This window comes from Conger conger, chromosome 18, assembly GCF_963514075.1.
Source record: "Conger conger chromosome 18, fConCon1.1, whole genome shotgun sequence".
In the NCBI taxonomy this organism is placed as follows: domain Eukaryota; kingdom Metazoa; phylum Chordata; class Actinopteri; order Anguilliformes; family Congridae; genus Conger; species Conger conger.
Genome location: NC_083777.1, coordinates 23,592,495 through 23,615,302, shown reverse-complemented (window position 1 = coordinate 23,615,302; position 22,808 = coordinate 23,592,495). Strand labels below are relative to the sequence as shown.

The following is a 22,808-nucleotide window of genomic DNA, read 5'->3' as shown; positions in this document are numbered from 1 at the left end:
CTCCAGTCCTCCTTCTCCTCCTGGGCCGCCGGACCTTTGATCGCATCCCCAGACAGCTCCGGCTGAGAGGCTGTCAGTAAGATTTGGGGCGCTTCTGTTGCCCTCTCCACCTCCCAGCACCCCCCCAACCCCCCCCCCCCCCCCCCCCCTTGCGCATTTGCTTGTCTCTCACTCTTACGCCACGGCAAAAAATAGCCACAGGTTCTCTCAGCGAGGAGCTGCTATCTAATCAGGGCTTAATTTAACACTGCGGCAACAAGTTATCTGACAAAGTACTTAGCGACAGAAAACAACTCACTCCGGCTCAACGAGGCTCTGAAGGAGCAGAGCTGGGGGGCCAAGCCCAGGGGAGAGAGTGTCGGAGTGGGTGCAAAGAGAGGGACACACGGGTCTTGTTGTCATCCACTTTGAGGAAGCAGAGGACCCCCCCCCTCCACTTCTATCCACACCCCTGCACCAAAATAACCCGCCGGGGAGGCTGCCCAGCACACGCCGAGAGGGGCACTGGACGTGCTTCAAGGGCAGAAAAACCCCCAGCCGCTGATTGACCGGACCGGAGGAACATCTCTTCTTTTCCCTCCAAACTCCTTTCCAAATAACGGTAAGAATGAATTTCCAACAACCAGGCAAGGTGCCAATCTAAGACTTTTAAAAGTATAATTGAAAAAAAAAAAAGAAAGAAATATAATTTTTTCAAATGTATGTTTTCATATTAATTCCCACTTCTGCACTTTGGTCTGTTAGTATTTATGGTGCCATTTTAATGTGGGCATTGAATGTTTGCACAGTGATACATGTGCAAAGCATGAGCCCAGTAGGCTGTGAGACTTGGAAGTTTTATTTATCATAAAACTCATCTTGCAGTGTGTTGCAATGTTGACGGTTTCATTTCAAAATGGCTTTTTTATATTTTGCAATCCTCAAGGGTACTTGTATTTGTCCGGGCAGGTAAATTATAGCTTGTTATGGCCAATTTCCTACTTTTACTAACATGTACAGTACAGTGGTGCACACAGTCACGCTCTGAAACAGCCAATGTAGCAAGGGATGAGTCACACAGTAAATCAGGCTTGTAAATACCATCTCATCCTCATAAAAAGGTAACACACTGTATGATACTCTCACTGGACCTTGTAGAGAAGGACTATATGGTTACTATGGTACATTGTCTTCTGAAACAGGTGTGTGTGTGAATGTATGCTTGCGTGCAGCAATGTGTAAGCTAATTACACACCCCTGCCTGCTCTCCTGGGGGGGTGGGGGGGTGGGGGGGCTCTATTTACAAAATTGCTAACCTATTTAATCTCCCTTAATAAATGCCTGACGCACACATGCGCCTCCCTGGCTCATCACCCCAGAGACTTGGGATAGAGTCCCACAGAAACTGCTATACAGGGATCCCCAGTTTAACATACTGATGCAGCAATCTGCACATTCCTCAATGACTGCATTTGCGACCCACGACATGTGACCACTTTCAGACCCCCATGAGAAAATGTATCCATGCCCGCGAACTATTTCTCTTACCAGACAGAATTTCCGGGGAATATTCATGGTCATTTCAGCCAACAACTGATTTGAAGGCAACACCAAAGAAAAAATGAAGTAATATTTTCTAAAATGCCACTGTACAAAAAGTGTTTGTCTGCAACTTAGCTTTCACTGCTGAAGACATTACAATGCCCCCATTTTAGCCGCCTACATTCAGGTGTAGCTCGACTGCTTAAGTGTTTGTATTCCAATGCTCAGTGTGGGTCTTTGAGGTCATTTAAATCTAAAATGATTCATTCATGAAGCAGGTTTTCTCTAATGGGCAAAAAGGACTGTCTCTGCAGAGAGCAGCACACTCCTGATGGAGCAGCCACTTTTGAAACTGCAAGAAATTATGCGCAAAAAATATGACTAGAATAATGAAGAGAATAGCAGTTTAATCCCTGGTGCTTCTTCTATTTCAATAAGCAAGGACCCCTAATGTTTAATTTAATTCATTTGAGAGGTGTTGAGGTGTTCTGAAGTGGAGTTACTAACCGGTTTAACCTGGCTATGATATGGCGATGGTCTTTGCATGTTTGTTTAATGACGGTCTGGGTGATGTGTGGATATGATTATATCGAATGCGAGTGCAATCAAGATCCGCAACATTCAAAAGCCTCACCTCCAGTGAGGGGAATTCTGTTTAGCCGAGAGTAGGGTTCGGCAGCCCTGGTCCTGGTGAGCCGCAGGGTGTGCTGGTTTCTGTTTTCACCTGACAATCAGCAACCAATTCACCAAGAAACAAGGCGAGAGGTGCGTTGACTGTGTAATCCACTGCTGTCTTTGATTAATTACATGCTGAGTAACACTGAAATCCAGCACAGCCAGTGGCTCTCCAGGACCGGAGTTTCTGCCCCCTGGCCTAGAACAGAAGAAGATATGTGACCACTTTCAGAACTATAGCTGGTTCCGGATAGATGGTCAATTACAGAGATTTGTGTGATTTTTTACAAATTTTGTGGGCATTTAGCTTATTTCCACGTAGTATGGGCTTCCAGATGGAAGATCATTTATTGAACTGTCTACTGTTGGGTCTTCAGCTGATCAGAGGAGGCAAGGCGATGAAACTTGAAATGATAAGATGAGCGACAGAAGGAAGAGAGCTTGAAATTGAAAATCTGATGTACTGTAACCTCACCTGTTCAATCAAACATTATTTACAGGCCCTGTTTTGAAATGGACATGGCTTCTTGTTGTTGATGTCACCAGGAGTGTCCACGTAATTTCCATTTTGATCTTTGAACGTTGAGAGTCACTGTGCCTTTGTCTAACAATTAACATTCATACAGTCCATGTTTTAGCTTTCTGAGAGAAATGATAATCGAAATACTATTTGGATTTTTTTGTGTGGCCGAAGATTATTCTCATTCGTATTTCATTGCTACCAATTACCAACAATATTTTAAATGGAACATTTTGCAGTAAGGACTAATCCAATAGCCTACAGCAAACTGACCATGTAACAGAACAAAATGAGCAATTATTGGAGGGGTGGCAGAATGATGACCTGACGTGTACGGCAGCTTAACGTTGTGTTGCTTTTGCTGCGGCAACATGTTTACACCATGGATGTTCCAACAGAAACCCACCACATCCATGTTGCTCCTTGCGCTAACAATAAGTATCGGCCTTGTTTCCATAGCAACAGCAGCCACTGTGGACACATACCGCGTTCAGCCTCTCTGTGGCTGGACTCTGTCCTCTGTGGATTCTGTGGGGTGAGAGGTCCTTTCAGGCGTTTGATGTTATACCAAAGAGAGAGACGCCAGGCTCACAAAAAGTGCAGTTTTTCTTGTTTTTGTTTTGTTTCGAGTGCTTTCCGCACATAAGCTTATTTACATAATGGACACATAGATTAGGCGGGCAGGCCTATGTCACAAACAAGAGAAGAAGATGCTTTCAATCAGAGAGCTCTGAGTCATTTCAACCCACCCCTTTTTTGCTGTAGTCCAAAATAACAAAATAATCCCGTGAATGAATCCATGAATTACATGACTCAACACAACATTGTTTTCACGAGGTGCTCTGCAGTGCCAACAATTTTTACTTGTGCACTTCACACAAGGGGGTATTTCAGTGCAGACTGCAAACTTGCACTGTGCTATTAGCGATGTTATCCTGAAATGCCAAGCGTGTATGAATGAACTGCGGGCAATTTTCTCCATGGCTCTGATAAACTATTCCTGCGATAACTGTCACCCAGAACCGCAAAAACAACTCTGGAAATGCAATCAGGCCCAGAGAAAGGTCCACCCAGCCAGGACCGAAACACTGAAAAGGGTACGGAAATGCCTAGCCTATATAGTTGTTTGTAGCATTGTTTCTGAAACGTTGTAGTCCTAGCATCAGGGCACAAGCGTATATGGGACGATTTGACTCTGTCGACAAAAATAGGGAGATATATAATGTATCAATGTTTAGAAAAATGTAGTAGGTATATTTAACATATTTGCTGAAGTCTAGTTAATGATTTATCAGTGTAGCCATTCGATGGTTCCATTAAATGACATTTCTAAAACTGGAGCAATCACACCAGATGGCTATTATCACCAAATCTTTTTTGTGTGTGCACTAGCCTACCACATTACAACCCTGCGCTCTTGTGTACGCAATTATCAAAATTGCAGTGAGTGTAGTATTGTGTTTATCTGAATTGTGGGGACCAGTACCGTTATTATCCAATAACTGAATGAAAAGAGGAACTCTTGCACAAAACAGCACATTGGACACCATAATTACTGTTACTGAGTTTCTGTCTGTGGTAACAACAGTCAGCACATGCTGAAAGGCAATCACGACCAAGACCCAAAATTGCTTAGATGGTGAAATAAAACAGTAGGCACTCCATTATTCAGTAGGCATACCAGATATAAATACAAAACCAACTGTCAACATTTACATACTTATACGGTCCTGCTTACCCATTAATTAGAATTAAGTGTTACAATCTCTACAGCAATCAACAAAGCCAATATAATATTAAGCCCTGTCAAATATATTTCCCATTTGGAGCCTAGCAAGGGGTCAATTCAGGACTAAACATTTAATCTACCATTTAATCCTACTGTATGCAACATGGAAAATAGGATTTTATTTACAGACTTTGTCCTTGTTCTAGTGGCAGCTTGCTGGATCTCGTTAGAAGAGCGAGTCTATTCAAAGACAGACAGAAGAACAGATGGCAACCCTAGGCTTAAAGTATTGCAGTTACATGGATTGATGGATTTCAATTGATAGCCATTATCACAGATGAACTTGTGAACCCACAAATTCAGCATTTTTGGGGGAAACCCCAAGAATATCTGCCCTGATGTGGTCCCCTAGAAACACTACAGCGCTTGTCTGTGGACTATAGTATAAACATGTCCCTTCAAGCAGCACCGTTAAAATTCACACACGCGCACTTCCTCTGCGGTCAGACATGTAGATGCCTGTAAAAACCATGCAGCCCTGATATTGTTCAGATAATCCCCTGCAAAATTAGCCCTTTCTTACTATTGCCTACAGTGAAATGTGTAGGCAGAACCACCTCCAACCTAAGGATTCTTATCTGTCGCTACAGCAACAGGCTCAGATATCAGAGCAACGAACGCAAAGGTTCCTGGAAAACGCGTAAGAGCAAAAAAAGCATGGGTGTGGGATGCTAATTATTCACCAAAAAAATTACTCTCCAGGGAAACAGACCTTAACAATAAACAACAAAAAAAAGGAAAATAACACTTAATTAGTTCTGCTTATCTTTAAAAAGCTTAGCAGAGAGAGAGAGAGAGAGAGAGAAAGGTTCAGGGTGGAAAATAATGGGCGCCTGCGTCTTTAAGAGCGGCTCCTTTCCAGGTTGTGGCGGTGGAGTGGGGAGGCGGATCCATGCCCGTCCCCGATTCCGCCTCTGTTGCTTCAACAGGCTCTCTATCAACAAACCCTCGCTGCCAGCTCGTCCGGGGAGCCCGTGTGCATTTTGTGCGTGTGCATTGGAGCAGTAGGAGAGCACGTGCGCGCGCGTGTGTGTGTGTGTGTGTGTGTGCATGTGTAAGCACGCACCACCACTGAGCACCATTTGGCACTCACCTGAGGACACCCTTCCATCTGGCGCCAGCCAACTTCCATCGCAGGTGTGTACGTACGCGAGCGAGTGTGCGAGTGTGTTCCTGTGCACCATCCAGGCAGGTATTTCTTCACACTCCCTGCGCCATTTAAAGAGTAGGTAGGGGGGGTCCTTCATAAGGATCCTTGCTGCGGGTTGCATGTTTTGCGTTTCATATCATCCAGGGTGACTAGTTGTGGGGGAATTGATGTGCGTAATATTGGCAGGCTTTCTTTCCTGTGTGGTTTTTAAAAACCTACTAAAATTGGCTTCCCTGCATGTTTGAGATGTTCCTTTTCCATTGTATTGTTGCATTTTGTAATGAGTAGGCTGGTTACTTTGCTATCCTGTTCCTCAATGTTGCCCATTTGATATTCCAAATCAGTCTGTTTCTTTGATTTTTGAATGTACTGCCTTTTACCCTGAGGATTAACCAGGAGCAATGATAATAATGCTGCTAAATGTTTCTTTTCATTAATTATTGGACCTTCTATTTGAGTTATGAGTTAATTTCAAAGTGTGTCACATTTCAGTGATGTAGAAGTGGAACTAAAGTACTCATTCCTCTTTGATATGCTAGGTTTTACTGTGGAAATTCTATTTTCATGAACATTCTGACAGGTTACAGGCTCAATCTATCAATAGCATGTGAAAGCAGACCTCAAAACACAGGTGCGATCTTGCTGATAACCGGCACGTGTGGAAATCCATGTCAGAGCCACAATGCTCTGTCAAGACCCAAGCAGACATCTCGTCAAAGGGTTAATTTATTTAGAGAACCAACGGCAATTTTCGAACGGGGGAGAGAGAGAGAAGTGTCATGATGTTTCTCAGAGGGAAGAAGTGTCTGCCCGCGCTGTAACTGTATAATTGCGCTTCCAGGAATATCACAGGAGCCCCGTGCTCACACCTCTGCTATTTCCTGACTGCCGTTGTAATCTCAGTCATTTACAGTTGTCTCTGGGACCGACGCAAAATGCTGGGCGGGACCTCCGGAGCAATGGAAGGCACTACATACGCGTACTCCTGGGTGTTTCGTTTCCTGAGCCGATGACTGAGCCTCATTACAGAAGCCAGCCAAAAAATGCAATGTCTGCCTTTGAAATGCGTCACCCATTTCAACTCCTACAGAAGTCCCCCGACCCCCATCTGTGTATGCTGGGGAACAGGGACTTCATGCTTAGTCCATCCCATATAGAAATATCATAAGAGAATGATGGGCTGTGGACACTTCATATAACACACACACACACACAAACACATACACACACACACACACACACACACACACACAGAAACACAAGCACACATACTTACACTTACACTAATCGCTTATTTGTTCCATATTTGTTTCATGGTCATGATAAATGCGTCTCCGTGCAACTGCCCACGTCTGAGCAGGTCATGTTTCCTGACCTCAGATTTGGTGTTGCTTTTATAAAATATCAAATTACAGAAAAGGCCCTAAAATAGTTATGAAAGTAGCTATATGAAAATGATATTGTGTTTGCGTGGGGAGGGGCAGGTGCTGCAGATCTGTATTTGAGGGAGGGAGGGAGGGAGGGAGGGAGCAGTAATTGACATAGCTCCCAGGAGACCCCCAGGACAATAGACCATAGCTATTTAACATGGCATGGGAGAAAGCCGTCTATTATGGAATTAAACTCGGCTCTCGGGTTGCACATTCAAAGCGTTTTCCGAGTTCGTTCTCATTAGCAGATCCGGGGGGCTCAATTAAGCTCAGCGGGCCAGGCCGAATGTTGTCCCGAGACCGGGTCCTAATGGCAAATCCGCCATCCGGGGAACGGCGAGCGACGACGATTACTGGGAAGGACATAAAAACACCTGCTGGGGTTGGATTGAAATACACACCCCACCCCACCGGAGGAGAAACCATCTCCTCCCTGCCAGCTTAAAAAAACAACAACCAAAAAAAAAAACAAGAAAAGGTCAACCATCCCATCGGCCAAGGGTTGATGAAAGCACCTACGCCTGGATTATCGCCCGTGTACTGCCGTCGTGCCACACTAATCTGGACGTTGAGCTCCACTGCATCACTTTGCCCCCCCACCTGTTCTCCCTATAGGGCCCGGTAAACCTGGGGCGACTGTGGCCGCATTTTCACACCGATGCAAAAGCCACCTGCGCACTGAGCTGAAACATCGCAGCTCCTCCCTCGCCAGGGGACCAGTCGTGGTTTTTCCTTTTTCTTTTCCTTTTTAAAAAAGGGGAAGTATAGTTCCAATAAGTAAACATTGCGGTGTGTACCAATGGCGATGAAGGGGAAGAAAGGGGAAGAAGAAGAAGAAGAAGAAGAAGAAAAAGAAGAAAAAAAAAGTGCTTGTTGTGAGTGTCCATCATGAAAAATTTACACAGATGGTTTAATTATTAAGCAAGTGTCTGTTCCCTGTTCGGCGATTGGGTTTCCCTCCGTTTGATCTCTTGGAGGCTGGATGAAGCGTGTGGCCCGTGTCAAGGTACTCTAGTGACACGCAGCACGCTAGACTTCCAGCAAGTTCCAGGGAGAGGAGAAGGGCTGAGACACCCGAGTAAATTTAGCCCTTAACCGGCCCCTCATCTCTCCCCCCACCTTCATCGTCTCTACGGCTGGTTTTTACTCATTGGGGCTGAGTTACCCCCGGTCTTGGACACCCACGGCTCGGACACGTCTTGCCCGGCCAGTTTGTCTGTGACAATTGGAAAGGCACCACTGACTGTAACAAAAATGACCCCTTTGGGGCCTGGTGAAACTCGAAACTCCCTTTTTTACCTACACCAACAAGGAGAGCTGTCCCATGACCTTCCGATCATGACAACACCTCCCCTGACCTTCACCCAATCTCTAAACCAGTCAGCTCTCTAAGCCTCCATTATCCACTGCTCACCCTACCAAGAGCTGGGGATCATAGGATTTCAAGGCTGAAGCTCAAATACCTATGTTTTCATGTCAGTCTTTTTCGCTATTTACTGTTTTTTTTTTTTTTGTTTTTTTTGTTTTTTTCCTTAACATGGCTTTGGAGGTCACATGAAAGATACTGAGGAAATGCTCCTCTGGTCCGTTTCAGATCCCGTATGGCCATGGATCACAGACTCACCCTCAGCCTTCTGGTGTGGAGCTGCGGCCTTCTCGTTCAGAACTGCACAGGACAAGGTAAGAGTCAGCTCTCAACAGGTGTGCAACTGGAAGCCTGGGCAGTGTGTCCAGCTGAACAACTTTCACCAACTGTGGCTCAAGAGTCCCACAGGGTTATGTGGTTACGTTCACCACCTTAACTTGCAATAGCAACATCTCTAGCCATCTGCCTAGTCCAGTTGCACAGACCATCCCGGGCAGTGCCCGTTTGGGTCAGCTAGTGAAAGAATTCAGCAGCCACCTGTGCACATTCAAGGACACTATAGCCATAGGATGGACCTACACATTTTGGACACGCCAACTTGGTTGAGAACAGAAGAACATTTTTTTAAATTGTGCACTGAGGCACACGGCCAAAAACTGAACAGAACCACTACATAGAGTGCACTAGCTGTTCATGAGTGTCGGCTCGTTCCGTTGGTAAACACCAGCTACAGACCTGCAGACTATCTACAGGATTTACAGTAGGACAATCATGAAAAGCAAACTCTTGTAAATCCGGTCAAAGCGTGACAACCATCACAGTATACACAAAAAAAAAATCTCCAAAGAGAGCAAGTGGAAAAGCTTTTAATGTGAGAAGAAGCCGAGGGATTGTAATAGCCGGAGAATACTGACCAATGACCTCCTTTATTCACAGCTGCTACTGTAGAGTAAATTCCTGGCAGGTTAGAGAACGAGATGAGATACTGGCAGGAGGTGCTCCACTCTCTGAGGCTGCAGAAGCAGAACGGCCCCGTTAAAGAGACCGCGAAGGGGAGCAAGTCTGTAATCCCCATCAAGAACACGGCCAGCAGCCTCAGAGCCAGGGATAAGGCGTCAGATTTGTGCTTGGCTGTCCTGGCTAAATATTTTTCTAATGGCACAAGCAGCTGAGTGGCCGCTGAGATTGAATGATCCTCAACTTCATAGGGATCCGGTTCCAGTTCCGTCATGAGACACGCTTCACCCCCACCCAAACCCTGAGCTCCCCCCTCTCCGCCATGGTCTTAACCCTGGATGGAGACACACGCACGCACACGCACACACGGGCGCACACACGCGTACAGGCGCGTGGCCTGGCTACAGGCGCACGGCCACCGCGCATCAGCAGGCTGGAAACCCAAGCCCGCGTTCATAAGCAGCGCCGGGCCGCTGGCAGCGGGCCTGGAGGGCGGCGGGATGGGGTTTCACCGATGGACCGGCGGAGTAAAATTAGACCGCTCTGGGTTTTAAACACGAAAATACTCCTGCCTGGGCCTTTTCCCTCCCGGATCACAGGGGATGCTTGTCCCGAGATGCTGGGTTCCCCCTAAACCCGAATAACCGGGATCTGACCCCGGGTGCCAAGCGAGTGCAAGTCTAAAATTCTAACTTGTAACTTGGATATTGGTAGGGTCCACTACAATTGTCACAGGTGTTTGTTATATGCAATTACATTTAATATACCCAAAAGGACCCGCCTATAAACATGCCTGCCTGCTTCTTGTTTTATTTTGCAGAAGATATCTAGCAATCACACTCCAGTGTTATTTTAGTGGGAATGGGCTACACTACATTCATTAGAAAGGTGCGTGTAGTACTTGTTGTCATCAGTCAATCACAATTTAGCAAACTGCCATGCATCCCAATTCACACAAGCCTTATTAAGAGAGATTAAGAGAGTGTTAAATGTGATGAAGACAGAACCTTTCTTTCCCAAAATTAGCTGGAGGCAAGCGGCACACAGACACGGTTGCTTACACCCTCTTTAAAGATGAATTCCTCCGGTGGGGAGATGCACACTGAATACCTAACTCTGGAAGTCTGTCTCTTCAGCACTCAATGCTACATGTTCATGCTACAACGCCAGAGCTCCACTTTCTTATCCAGAGCGACTTACAGTTGATTAGACTAAGCAGGAGACAATCCTCCCCTGGAGCAATGCAGGGTTAAGGGCCTTGCTCAAGGGCCCAAAGGCTGTGCAGATGTTATTTTGGCTACACCGGGATTAGAACCACCGACCTTGTGTGTCCCAGTCATTTACCTTAACCACTACGCTACAGGCCGCCCCACTTGGATGTAAAAAGCAGCAGCCGTAAATGACCGACGAACAGGAATAATCTACGCAAGCACGAAGATGGCCTCCCACCTATGCCAAGCTCCCTCTGCATCCCGAGCTGACACAATGGCTATATTTACTCACTGTAAACCCTGAATGGGCCGGCCCAACACGAGGCCAAGCTGGACGTGAGTCGGGCTGGTGGATTTCTCCACCGTATCAGAGGTGCTACCGGAATGGCAGGCAAGGCAGGCAGGCAGGCAGGCGGGTGGGCTGTTCTCCCAAACCACAGAGAGAGGGAAAGAGTTGACAGAGGTTTCCTCGTTAGCTTGTCTGCACCCGAATGCGTGCTGGCCGTTGATTCGCTCTCCTGTGCAGTCACTTGATAACTCTGCCCTGGTCACTGAAGAGGCTGGTCCTGGTTTTTCTGGAATGTTAATCCTTCGGTAACAGGGGTAAATTTAACCCAACTGAAGGGTTAAACGTACAACAACTGAAACCCCTTCTTTGTACTTTGGGTAGCTTCTGCAAACGGAAATCAACAATGGTCTCAAAACAGTGATCAATACTACGATCTTTGAACAACTGATGTATGACATTGACTTGCGGTTCCCTGCACGGAATCAATACATATCGAGATAACAAGACCCCGGAAATAGGTTTAGTCATTGAGTGTAACCAGGAGCGTATGGACGTAGTCTCTGTTTCTAATATAATATTTGCTTGACAGAGCACTGCAACTGAAGTAACACCCCATTCCAAATCAAAGTTAACTTCAATTCCACTCAATTGGGAGATAGCAAAGTCAAAAGATTTGAAGCGAGCCCAACACAGAGCTTCCCTGGGAGGAGGGCCACTCCTCGCCGTAACTTGGACGCGGCCCAGCCAGACTTCACAAGAACAAGAGACGACGCCGGCTGGAAATTTCAAGACGACGGTAGATTTAATTCACAGGAGGGTTTGGAGTGAGACCGGGCCGTGGAATGTGACACAACCTCAGGAGACGCTCGTAATTAATGCCTGGGAGCGGAGTGCAGCTCGACGCAGCTGAGCCGAGCTCTGACGCTCTTTAATAAGCCTTGCCGGCGGAAATCTAGGAATAAACAGGCTTCTGAGAGGCCTGCCCTGAAGGGACAGCGCTGACAGAAAGAATTCTGTATTCTACTGTACATTTATCGTCTGTAAAAACGTCCCACGGCTAGACCTTCAGGATATAGTGAACACATGAAAAAAAACAGCACTTCAAGGATGGTGATGTTGATTGACTGCACTGTTCTAGCAGACACCCCTCAAATCAAGATGCACGTACGTGTACACACACACACACACACACACACACACACGCACAGCTTTTTTTGACAGCACGACTTTTCAATTGAATGCAAGTTTTATTCATTTAAGTTTAATTTTTCTTTCGTAATTTTTTCACAAAGCATCTTGAACATGTGCTGGTGCGGTCTTATCTCTTTTCTGTTTAGAATGCGTGAGCTAATCCCAGGATTTCCCAGCTGTCTGTATTTAAGAGATTATACTTTTATTTTTTTGTTTTCTAAACTGTTCTCAGATAACAGTTATGGCATTTCAGCTGTTCTAGTGAATACAAAGGAGTCTCTGCGTTTATTCTTCAAGCTCCACTGTGTTCCCACAAACACACAGCTTGCTGTAGCCATTAATAACACATTCCTGCCATTCCACTTCAAATGAATTCCCATTATCCCACACTGAGTCCGCAATAACAGTTACAGCGGTACAAATTCCTTGAAACAATAACCACTATCAGACCCAACAAAAAAATCATAAATACTTACAAGAACACTCTAAACCTAAACAATAACTCCCCGTGAGTGAAAGCAGGGCAGCTTTCTGAGAACCGTCATTGTTCTGCAACATGCTCACGCACGTTCTCTAATTCCAACCCCCGCAAAAAAAGGATCTTGTGTTCATCCTCCCGGTGCATGAATTACTCAATGTCAATCGGCTCAGTCTCGAGACTCAGTTTTCACGGCGCAGCGCAGAGAGGCGGTTCCTGTAATGGCCGAGTTGGAAGGGAATCGTGAATTCCAGCAACGCCGGAGCAAAACTCTTACGGGTGGCGACATGACCGTGCCGCATTCCTGGCCTCCCTCCGCACACGTGGCCCTCGTGTTGGTCGTCATCACCACGCACGCACCGGGCCCAAACTCCCTCGTTCATCGCAGAATGAGAACTCACAAGTCCCTCGGCAAGGGCAGACCGACTTAACACTGCTGGTTTCTTCATTAGGAAGAATGTTAAACAAATTACCCCCAATATTAACCGTGACAGAACCGCAAAGAAAGGGCCAAATAAATTATGATACTTGTACAACAGATCGATTTGCTGGAGAGATATAAAAGCAATAACGATGTGACAAGCACAGTACATATCCACTTTGTCCGAAAGAAAGATAACCTTTAATATCCACAACCACAAAGAACTTGCCACGCACTCAAGAGTCGAGCCGAATCAGTTATTGAGCCATGGCTATATTTATGAGTATCATATATAGATATTTCAAACAACTGGTTCACAAACCCGACAAACACCATCCATCATATCATTGACAGCTACATAACATATTGATTGAGGCCGATTCCATTAATCAATGAAGCTACGTGTCAAGTATGAGTGGGCTCATTGATTTATTTCTATCGCTGTGGAAATTCAAAGCAAAAATCGATGGTAATCTGATGTTTGCATCTTTACATAGAGTCCTGGTGGAATACAGCTCCAAGTATGCTTTACCATCTGCATGTACTGCAAGAACAAACAAGTTAGGCGGTGGCTACAATCCATGTTAACAAGCACTTTGACTATAATTTATATTTCTTCAGTATAAATCCCTGGAAAGGCACACCTATTCGAATGTTTGTTGTCTCAGTAGAGTATTAGGAATACTGAAAGCCTTCCAAAAATTGCAAACTTGCAAAGGTTCCGAGTTGCGATCCAAGAAATACATTATGAATGCAACAGACGGTCATAACTTCAATTGTGTTCTGCAAAGCATAAAATTGAAGAAGTCTAATCTACTGTTCAACAAAAGCGTGAAATTGGTTATCTGGTAACAAACAGAGAAGCAAGCGACAACTTGAGTGGCTCTTTATACATGTGATAAATATGAGAGCGAAAAGGGGAAATCAGGCTTTGCGTTTGTACTACAGCAGGACCGTGTCCAAAACTGCCTCCAGCTTGCCGGCTAACTCAATTTGAGAGTGAGCTGTGTGGCCTCAGTAGCCTACCTGTAGATGTGAAATGCGGAACGGCGGGGAAGCTTCTTTTGATTCTGTTATATTTTTTTGTTTCATACTGTATGTGCTATGTAAAATTACTAAACAAAAATTACAACCCTATATTTGTCTAGCTGCACTAAGGAAGAGGATTAGTTGAGAGCCATTTCTCGTTTCTAAAAAAAAGTGACATACAGGCCAAAACCATAAACGGCAGCCGTTACGACAGATAAATGAAAAGATTTTTTTTGAAATGGGGGGGGGGGGGGAGTAAAGGATAAGGACATGAATCACAAATAAATCCAAACAAAAATATATCGGCATATCACGATTATTAAAAGTTTCCGATTTTCTTTCAGAGGAAGAATGCCAGTGCAACCTGAGCCATGGACGTTGTGACGAGAGCGGCGCGTGCAGGTAAAAATTCCGTTAGCAATGTGTATTCATGCAAGGTGCTAGCCAGCCAAAAAATTACCAGGCAGGCCTGTGTACGTAATTTCTTCTCTTTTTTTAACCAATAGCCTATTAGAGTTTAAACTAACTCATCTAAGGTTTAGATTTTATAGTAATTTCAAAACGATAGAGAGGCTTACCGTAACACAGGCCTAATTAGTAGTATAACATTCGTCCTGCTAGCTAAGACTTCAAAGCTGGCGATAACAAGGAACAATATACGCCCTACTGGTTTTAACGCTGACATAAGTCTGAAATCATGCAAAATAAAGTGGTACATTTTTACCCCTACCTGAAACTTGCACCTGTATAACTGAGGTATACAGTGACTTCACCGGTGTGCATGGCGTTTGGCCGATTAACGGATACGGATGTGAACCTCATTTTGTTGTGCAGTTGCCAGATGGGAAAAAATCTAAGGGTGATCTGTGGACAAGACCACCGAGGACGAGCATTTTAACCCATTAAACCTACTGAACTTTGAAAATGCAGAAATGTAGCTTCACTTCATGATTCCAGTAATGCAGACATTTAAGCTCCAGTGAGTTTTGTGAGTTATTTAAACCTTGTCCTGAAGCACAACTCCCCTAGCTACCATTTCCTCATGTTTACAGTCTGATCTTTAATATACCACATGTATTCTGTTGCAGAACAAACAACTCTAAGCCAAGCTTAAATTGCTTTATATTCAATATAAATCTTTAAGCCTATTTGAATTTCAAAGTGGCTCTCCCTCTAGGCAAAACGTACATTAATAAAATAATGTTGTCTATCAAAATATTTGGGTTTCATTTTACATAGATGTACAAATAAGAAACTACATTGCAGTCTATTTGGGCAGTGACACAATTTTTGTTGTTTCGACTCTGTACTCTTGCACATTGTGTTAAACCGTGAATGTGTATAAAAGTGCAGACTGTCAACTTGAATTTGAGGGTATTTACATCCATATCAGTGTGAGCTCTGTAGGAATCGCAGCCCTCAGTAAAGTAGGCCATCATGAGGCTGGAAATCAGAATAAATCAATCGGACACATAGCCAAAACTTTGTGCAAAAGACAACAATAAACAGAAGCCTACACCTGCATAACCCTAGGATTCACCACAAGATGCAACCAGTGGTAAGCCTCAAGAACAGAACGACCTGGTTAGAGGTTGCTGGAACAAAGGGCGGCCTGTAGCGTAGTGGTTAAGGTAAATGACTGGGACACGCAAGGTCAGTGGTTCTAATCCCAGTCTAGCCACAATAAGATCCGCACAGCCGTTGGGCCGTTGGGCCCTTGAGCAAGGCCCTTAACCCTGCATTGCTCCAGGGGAGGATTGTCTCCTGCTTAGTCTAATCAACTGTACGTCGCTCTGGATAAGAGCGTCTGCCAAATGCCAATAATGTAATGTAATGTAATGTAATGTAATGTAACAAAGTCTTATGGACATGAGATCCATAATAACCTGAACCAAAATGATGGAAATTGTGGGGAAATAAAGGAACATGGGGGTAGTGTTAGGTCTTGTGCCACTGGAACTGGCTCACTCGTCTTTGTTGAACATGTGACTGCTGAAATGTACAGAAACAGGCGCTCAGATCCAACCAAATGCCTCCAAAACAAATTGGACGCCATCTCACCTTGCAGCAGCACAATGAGCAGCGATGTTGCTAAAGCAACCAAGTTTTTCAGCACCAAATAATTAAATGTTCTTGACTAGCCAAGTCAATAACGCAACCTGAATTCAACTGAACGTGCGCTTCACTTGCTGAACACCAGACTGAAGGCAAAAAAAGCCCCAGAAACAAACAAAGATTACTGCAGTAAAGGCCTGGCAAAGCATCACCAGGGAAGATACCCGGCGTCTGGTGGTCTCTATGGGCCCCAGACTTGCAATCAACAATATTTAAGATTTTGCTCATTTGTCCAGTTAATTTTTGTCCCTGGGGGGGGGACTGTGTATGAAAAGGGCTGCAATTCCTACAAAGTTCACCCAAAATGAATGCACAAATTAAAGTAGACAGGCTGCACTTTAGCCTCAAATTCACTGTTTCATTTAAAATCCAATGTGCAGGAGTATGTACAGACTTAAAACAAAACAACAACAACAAAACAACAACAACAAAACAACAAACAGCAACAAAAACTGTCCAAATACTTATGGACTGCACCGTATGGTCTACAGATTAGCCTTCTCTCAAATGAGCACTTTCAGACATCTAGATTAATCTTCTTACAGTTATGCAGTCCAACACACATCATAATAACACCAACACCAAACACCAAACATTTATGTATCTTGTAGCTGGAAAGTTTGAAGGTGGTCGTTGATTATTGTAAGTAATTGCTGGGTACTTTTGTAATAAAAGCAATACAGATAATGAGTACAATCCTGCCATGAGTCTCCAGAGTTAAGCACTTGTATGAGGGAAAAGGAGAAAGTGCATTGGATTTCATCATTAAGGTGAAACATCCTTTCTGCTTATAAATGGACATTTTCATTTCTGACCCCACTCGCCCTTCTGTACTATAATGGCCTTGAAGTTTCTCATTTGTACAATTATTATTCATAGTAAATATTACAATGTCTGTTTGATTTAGAATCCGTCAGGGCTGCTGCGTTCTGCTTAGGGTTAGCGCCCTCGTGTGTCTATTTCTGGCATTGACAGAAAGTTGAACTCAGGGTACAACAGACAACAGTGCAGTTTTACGAGCTACTTGGCACCACGATAATAAAACGATAACCGAATTCCAGGAAAAAGTGTAAGCTGTAAAAGGGACTGTTAACGGTCGACGGGAAGTTGAGAACTTGTTTGTATCCCAGGTGCGATCCAGGCTGGGAGGGACCCCAGTGCGACGACTGCGCGCGAATGCCAGGCTGCGTGCACGGCTCCTGCCACCAGCCCTGGCAGTGCACGTGCGAGAGCGGATGGGCTGGCCGCTTCTGTGACAAAGGTGAGCCGGGCATTCCGAGCGTGAATCGTTGTTTAAAAAAACAACTAAATATATTTAGTTAATTAGCTGCATCCCAGAGTCTTTCATAACTTCATAACTTGTATTCTCTGGAGTAGGTCTACGTAAATATATAAGTGTACATACCCCTATTTGTAGTATGAGTGAAGGGCTACTCTGCTGCAACAGTAGACTACTGTAGAGAATTTTCTTTTGATTAAACACTTTGGAATATCGTTAAGTAATAAAATGTATAACTTTCTGCTCAGGCATATGGCCTTTGAAGTTTAAAAAAAAAAAAAAACTCCTTTTTTGCTTCCATTTCATTATATTCCAGTACTTTAGCCTAAAAGAAAATATATTTAAAAAAAGAAATTATGCACGTAACATTCTTTTAATGTTAGTGTGAAATGATAAAAAAGCCATTATACTATCATAATGTTTCATGCTCAGGCGTGTTAATCCGTTAATAGGGTTGATGTGCTGCAGCAGAAAGACCCTGAACTCTCTTCCAGTTGTATATTAAATATCGTTATGTCTTTTTATTTTGTTTTACGGTGATTCAAATACATGTATCGGATTGAAAAAGTGCAGAATTGTGGTAGATTGGGAGGAATTGACCTTGGTAGGTCCACTCTTGGGGATTAGAGATCTAACAGCTCACCCTCTGCCACCCCCACCCTCCTTCTACCTCCCCCCCTCCCCCAGATGTCTATGTGTGCACCAATGAGCAGCCCTGTAAGAACGGAGCTACCTGCTTCACCAATGACAGCGGGGATTACTCCTGCTTTTGTCCTGAGGGCTTCCACGGCAAGAACTGCGAAATGAAGACAGGCCCTTGCCAGAGGACCAGGTCAGTGTCTGTCCCCTGCCAGGGCCTCCTCACACAAAGTGCAACTGTACACATTTACATTACATTACATTTTTGGCATTTGGCATTCTTATCCAGAGCGACGTACAATTGATTAGACTAAGCAGGAGACAATCCTCCCCTGGAACAATGCGGGGTTAAGGGCCTTGCTCAAGGGCCCAGCGGCTGTGCGGATCTTATTGTGGCTACACCGGGATTAGAACCGCAGACCTTGCGGGTCCCAGTCATGTACCTTAACCACTACGCTACAGGCCACCCCACCACACCACAGTGCTTCTGTAGCCGTTGTGTGACTGTTTGTGGGATCAGAGATGTGGGCTTATGGTTTTTTAGGGCAATAGCCAACTACAGTTTTGGCAGTATTTGGGCAAGACCTCCTCTATATATAAAAGGTTAGAAACAAGCATTCTCGTAACATTTCATCTACATAAAATCTAGGGTGCTTGCTTTGCAAAAAAGGATCGAATGTTATGCATATGCAGCGAGTGTACAGTACATCAACTAAGGAACCTGTATGATTTGAATGCATAGGTAATTCATGGACAATATATAATGGATTCCTGAAGTAAACTATTTCTTTCCAATGGTATTCATACGACAAAATACATCCATGCTTCCTGCCAATTTCTGGCTTCTGTCACACGTAGCTTATCCAGGTACTTCAGATCCTTTGAAACATCGCTCTAGTAAAACTGCAGCTCTGCTTCTGTGCACTTAACTTCAAAGTTTGCCTGCATCTCACGTCCCCTTGTTGCTGCTGCTGTTAAATTTGAGTCCCTAGTGCTACAGTAGCCTATGGGGCAGCCAAGAGCACAGCTCCTTCCATCCTCTCATGTTTTACCACACTTTGTACCCATATGAGCTCTCTGCTTAGCAACACCTGGACATCTGGCAGCCCTGCCATTTAGAGCGCCACTCAAGCTGCAACCTCTCTTTCTCCTCACTGCGCCCTCCAGTGGTGGAATGGGTTACCTGCACCCAGTCAAACTTGCAGATGAGCAATTCGCCTTCTGAAAACGCACTTGCTCAAGCGTTTGTTGTTTGATTCCCAGAATCTGGACATGATCTGCTCCTTGCACTATATGACACGGTGGGACTCAAGCCATTTAGGTCACTGTGCCCTATGAGTGCACAGCTATGATGAAAATGATCACAGACACAATGGATCATTATGTGGCCGTATGTCATAATGTACACAAATATGGTGCTGATGGATCATTATTTGGTCCCACTTGCAATCCTATATCCATGATTTATGGCTCCTGTGGCCGTACATTTCCAGAATGAGCTTGCAACTCAATGTGGATAAAAAATAAAAATACTAACTACAGTATAGAATGTAAAAAAGTGTAAAAAGAAAATCAGAACCAGATAACTGAAGCATAAGCTGCTGGGAGTCGAGGTGTTATTTTCAATTCCAAGATAAATTTACAATTTCCAAGAAGAAATTGCATGAAATCACCATGAAAACCGCGCATCGGGGAACGAGTCGTGTGCGTGAATAATTAATACCGCATTAAGGGCTTTTAGGCCCCTGCTGGGAAGAAAACTTAAGAGAATCGTCTCTGGTGCCTGAGTGGCAGCGGTTGTGACACAGCTGGACAATTTTCCATCACAAGACAGCAATCGTGTAATTCGGCGGGCTTATTACGCGCTCCGACAAGTGCCCGCGCACACGCTGCGAGCAGCCAGCTCGGGGTCTCCCCGGGGGCGTCGATGCGCACAGATAGTGGTTTCCACGGAAACCTTGGGGCCACTCAATTGACACGTTATGAATAATCTGGACCGCTGAAAACCGTCTCGCACCTTGCGCATACTGATTAGGAGCCACCGGGTTGCCATGTAGAGAAGTCTCGAGCAGTATTTTAATGGAAAAAACATTGAGGAGAAAATGAAGATACCAGTGTCGCTGTAAATATGTTTTTTGGACTGGAATAGTGAGTTCCTTGTTGCTCTGGGTTTGTAAATTTTTCCGGTGGGTCAAAATCTGCAATGAAGTCCAGTGTCTAATCATATGAGCGCGTGTAGTTTTCAATCTTAACCGCGAAGTCTTTTCAACCGCTCATGCATATTCATACGCAGAAAAACATTTCTTGGCGAGACACGCGGTACAGTCTGTTGGGCAGCCAACTCTTGAGCCATCTGCGACTCCCTCTGCATGGGTGGGGGTTAAATGCTCTGTGAGCTGCTATCCCTCTCTATCTGTTACCCTCTCTGCTGACCACCTGTCTGAATAAAGCAAAGAAAAAGGAAGGCACTCTTTTTTTCCAAACAAAACTGTTATTTTTTTCCTGAGGGGCTGTGACTGTATTTGTGAGTGTGAGTGCAAAAAGCCAGCAGGCATTGCTTGATTGACCGTTTGTCTGACTGTCCACATCCTTAGCACTACACTAAAGACGGCTGCCCTCTGCCATGTATGCCACTTGTTGAATCAGCCGCCATTTTGGCTCAGCTCTGCTCCCTCCTCCCCCCAGGTCCCCCTGTAAGAACGGCGGGCTGTGCGAGGACAGCAACGGCTTCGCCCCGGAGCTGTCGTGCCGCTGCCTGGCGGGGTTCGTGGGCGCGCGGTGCGAGGAGGACGTGGACGACTGCCTGATGCGGCCGTGCGCCAACGGCGCGTCCTGCGTCGACGGCGTCAACCGCTTCTCCTGCGAGTGCCCCGCCGGCTTCTCCGGCCGCTTCTGCACCGTCAACGACGACGACTGCGCCGGCCGGCCCTGCCGCAACGGCGGCCGCTGCCTGGACCGCGTGGCCGCCTTCCAGTGCCTGTGCCCGCCGGGCTTCGACGGGCCCACCTGCGAGGGCGCGACGCCGTGGCGGCCGGGCCTGGAGACGCGGCCCCCCACCTGGGTCTCCCGCGGCTGGACGGGCGGCGGGGCCCCGCGCGGGAACGCCTCGACGCGGGGCGTGACGGCGGGCGGGGGCGGCGAGCGGCTGCTGAAGATCTCGGTGAAGGAGGTGGTGACGCAGCGGGACGCCGGGCTGACGGAGGTGCAGCTGGTCACCCTGCTGGTGCTGGGCGGGATGACGCTGGCCGTGGTGGCGCTGACCGCCGCCCTGGTGATGCGGGGACACTGGCAGGACCGCTGCGGCCGCTGCAACCCCCCCCAGCCTCGGCCCGACCCCGCCCCCGCCCCCGCCCAGCAGGAGTGTAAGATCAGCTTCCTGCACGAGCCCAGCCCCAAACTGGAGAAGAAGAGACACAACACCCAGGTCATTTAGCCCCGCCCGCCCTCCTCGTCCTGCTACCTGAACGCCTGGTAGGGACACCTGCTGGGGGAAGGCCACACCCTACTCCTGCCCTCCCCCTCTCTGACTGGCCAAGGGGCTCAGGGGGAGGGGTCATGGGAGAGACTATAAAAGGGCACTCTTGTTCTTCTCGTAAAGGACGGGGGGGGGGCCAGCATAGACTCCTGGGAAGGAGGAGCAGGACCCTGAAAACAGGACTAATCTGCTACAGTGGAGACAGTAAAGTAAAATGTGAAAATGTAACAAAGAACCGAAAGAAAAATGTGCAAAAACACAGAGGCACATTGCGATTCTGTGAAAAATGATTACTGTTGCTGTAAATTAGTTGCCAGAGTTTTTTTAATGCACTGCACCCTCAGAAAGCCAAGATTGATTACTTTTTTTTTTACAGCCAAGACAATTGCCTTTGTTAATATTATACTGTAATCACAGAATACCCCAGTCTGTTCCATTATGTCTGAAATATGTAAAATACAGGAACTATACCATCCAAATACACATATATATTAAATCTGATCTGATATACAAGGTGTAAAGAATACATTTAGTATGTGTAATTGTGGTAGTGAGGGACAGATGTGTTGCCTTTCTCAGCTTGAAAAACAATCTCCACCCACATTAGGAAACGTAATTGTTTATACTCGTATTTCTGAATGTTTTCTGTACTGTTGGTGATTTCTACAGTTACTGTACTTATATGATGAAATGGGGTTTATTTGACATTGCTGCACGATGGGAGAGCAACGACATGCAGCACTGAAGGAGGCTAAACAAGCCCATCGTCTGTGTGTAGAGCGTCCTGAAGAACAGAGTTGAGCTCAACAGTATTTTGAAGCTGTAAGTGTAATTTATTCTTGTAATTTATTTGTGTAAAAGTGTACATGGTCTCTTTTGGATTTTTTTTTTGTTGTCCTATTTTTGATACTGAATGTGTGCAATTAAAGCTGTGAACTATTTCCTACGTGCGCTGTTGAATACCGTGATTTTGCAGTGTACGGGGGTCTTGGGTGCAGTTAACATTAGTACATAAACACATCACTGAGCACAACACACAGACACACGCACAAACATTCTGAAATGGCAGGACAGGAGCACAGACTTACAGGTTAAGCTTCTCCTCCCGTTGTTAACCTGTATGCGACTCTTTAGAACGACTGCCCAACAACCAGCCACAGTCTGACTCTGGTGGTCCATCCACAACAGCTCTACAGATGAGCCACAGTCACATCGACACTCAAGACCGACCTGACCGCTGAAAGGTTTACCACAGTCAACCAAATCACGCAGT

The 22,808-nt window shown here is 45.6% G+C and overlaps 1 protein-coding gene across 2 annotated transcripts; it reads left to right on the top strand.

The window, feature by feature from the left end:
• Positions 1–271: 271 nt before the first annotated feature.
• On the top strand, positions 272–22,481 carry dlk2 (delta-like 2 homolog (Drosophila)). 2 transcript variants are annotated; one of them, XM_061228611.1, is made up of 6 exons: positions 272–601; positions 8,680–8,765; positions 14,372–14,429; positions 17,273–17,403; positions 18,109–18,253; positions 20,746–22,481. In XM_061228611.1, exons 2-6 carry the CDS (start codon positions 8,687–8,689, stop codon positions 21,491–21,493), a joined length of 1,161 nt encoding a protein of 386 aa, XP_061084595.1. In that variant the 5' UTR covers positions 272–601; positions 8,680–8,686; the 3' UTR covers positions 21,494–22,481. The 2 variants fall into 2 exon arrangements, with proteins under 2 accessions (XP_061084595.1, XP_061084596.1); XM_061228612.1 differs by lacking the exon at positions 272–601 and adding an exon at positions 5,380–5,642.
• The last annotated feature ends 327 nt before the right edge of the window (positions 22,482–22,808 follow it).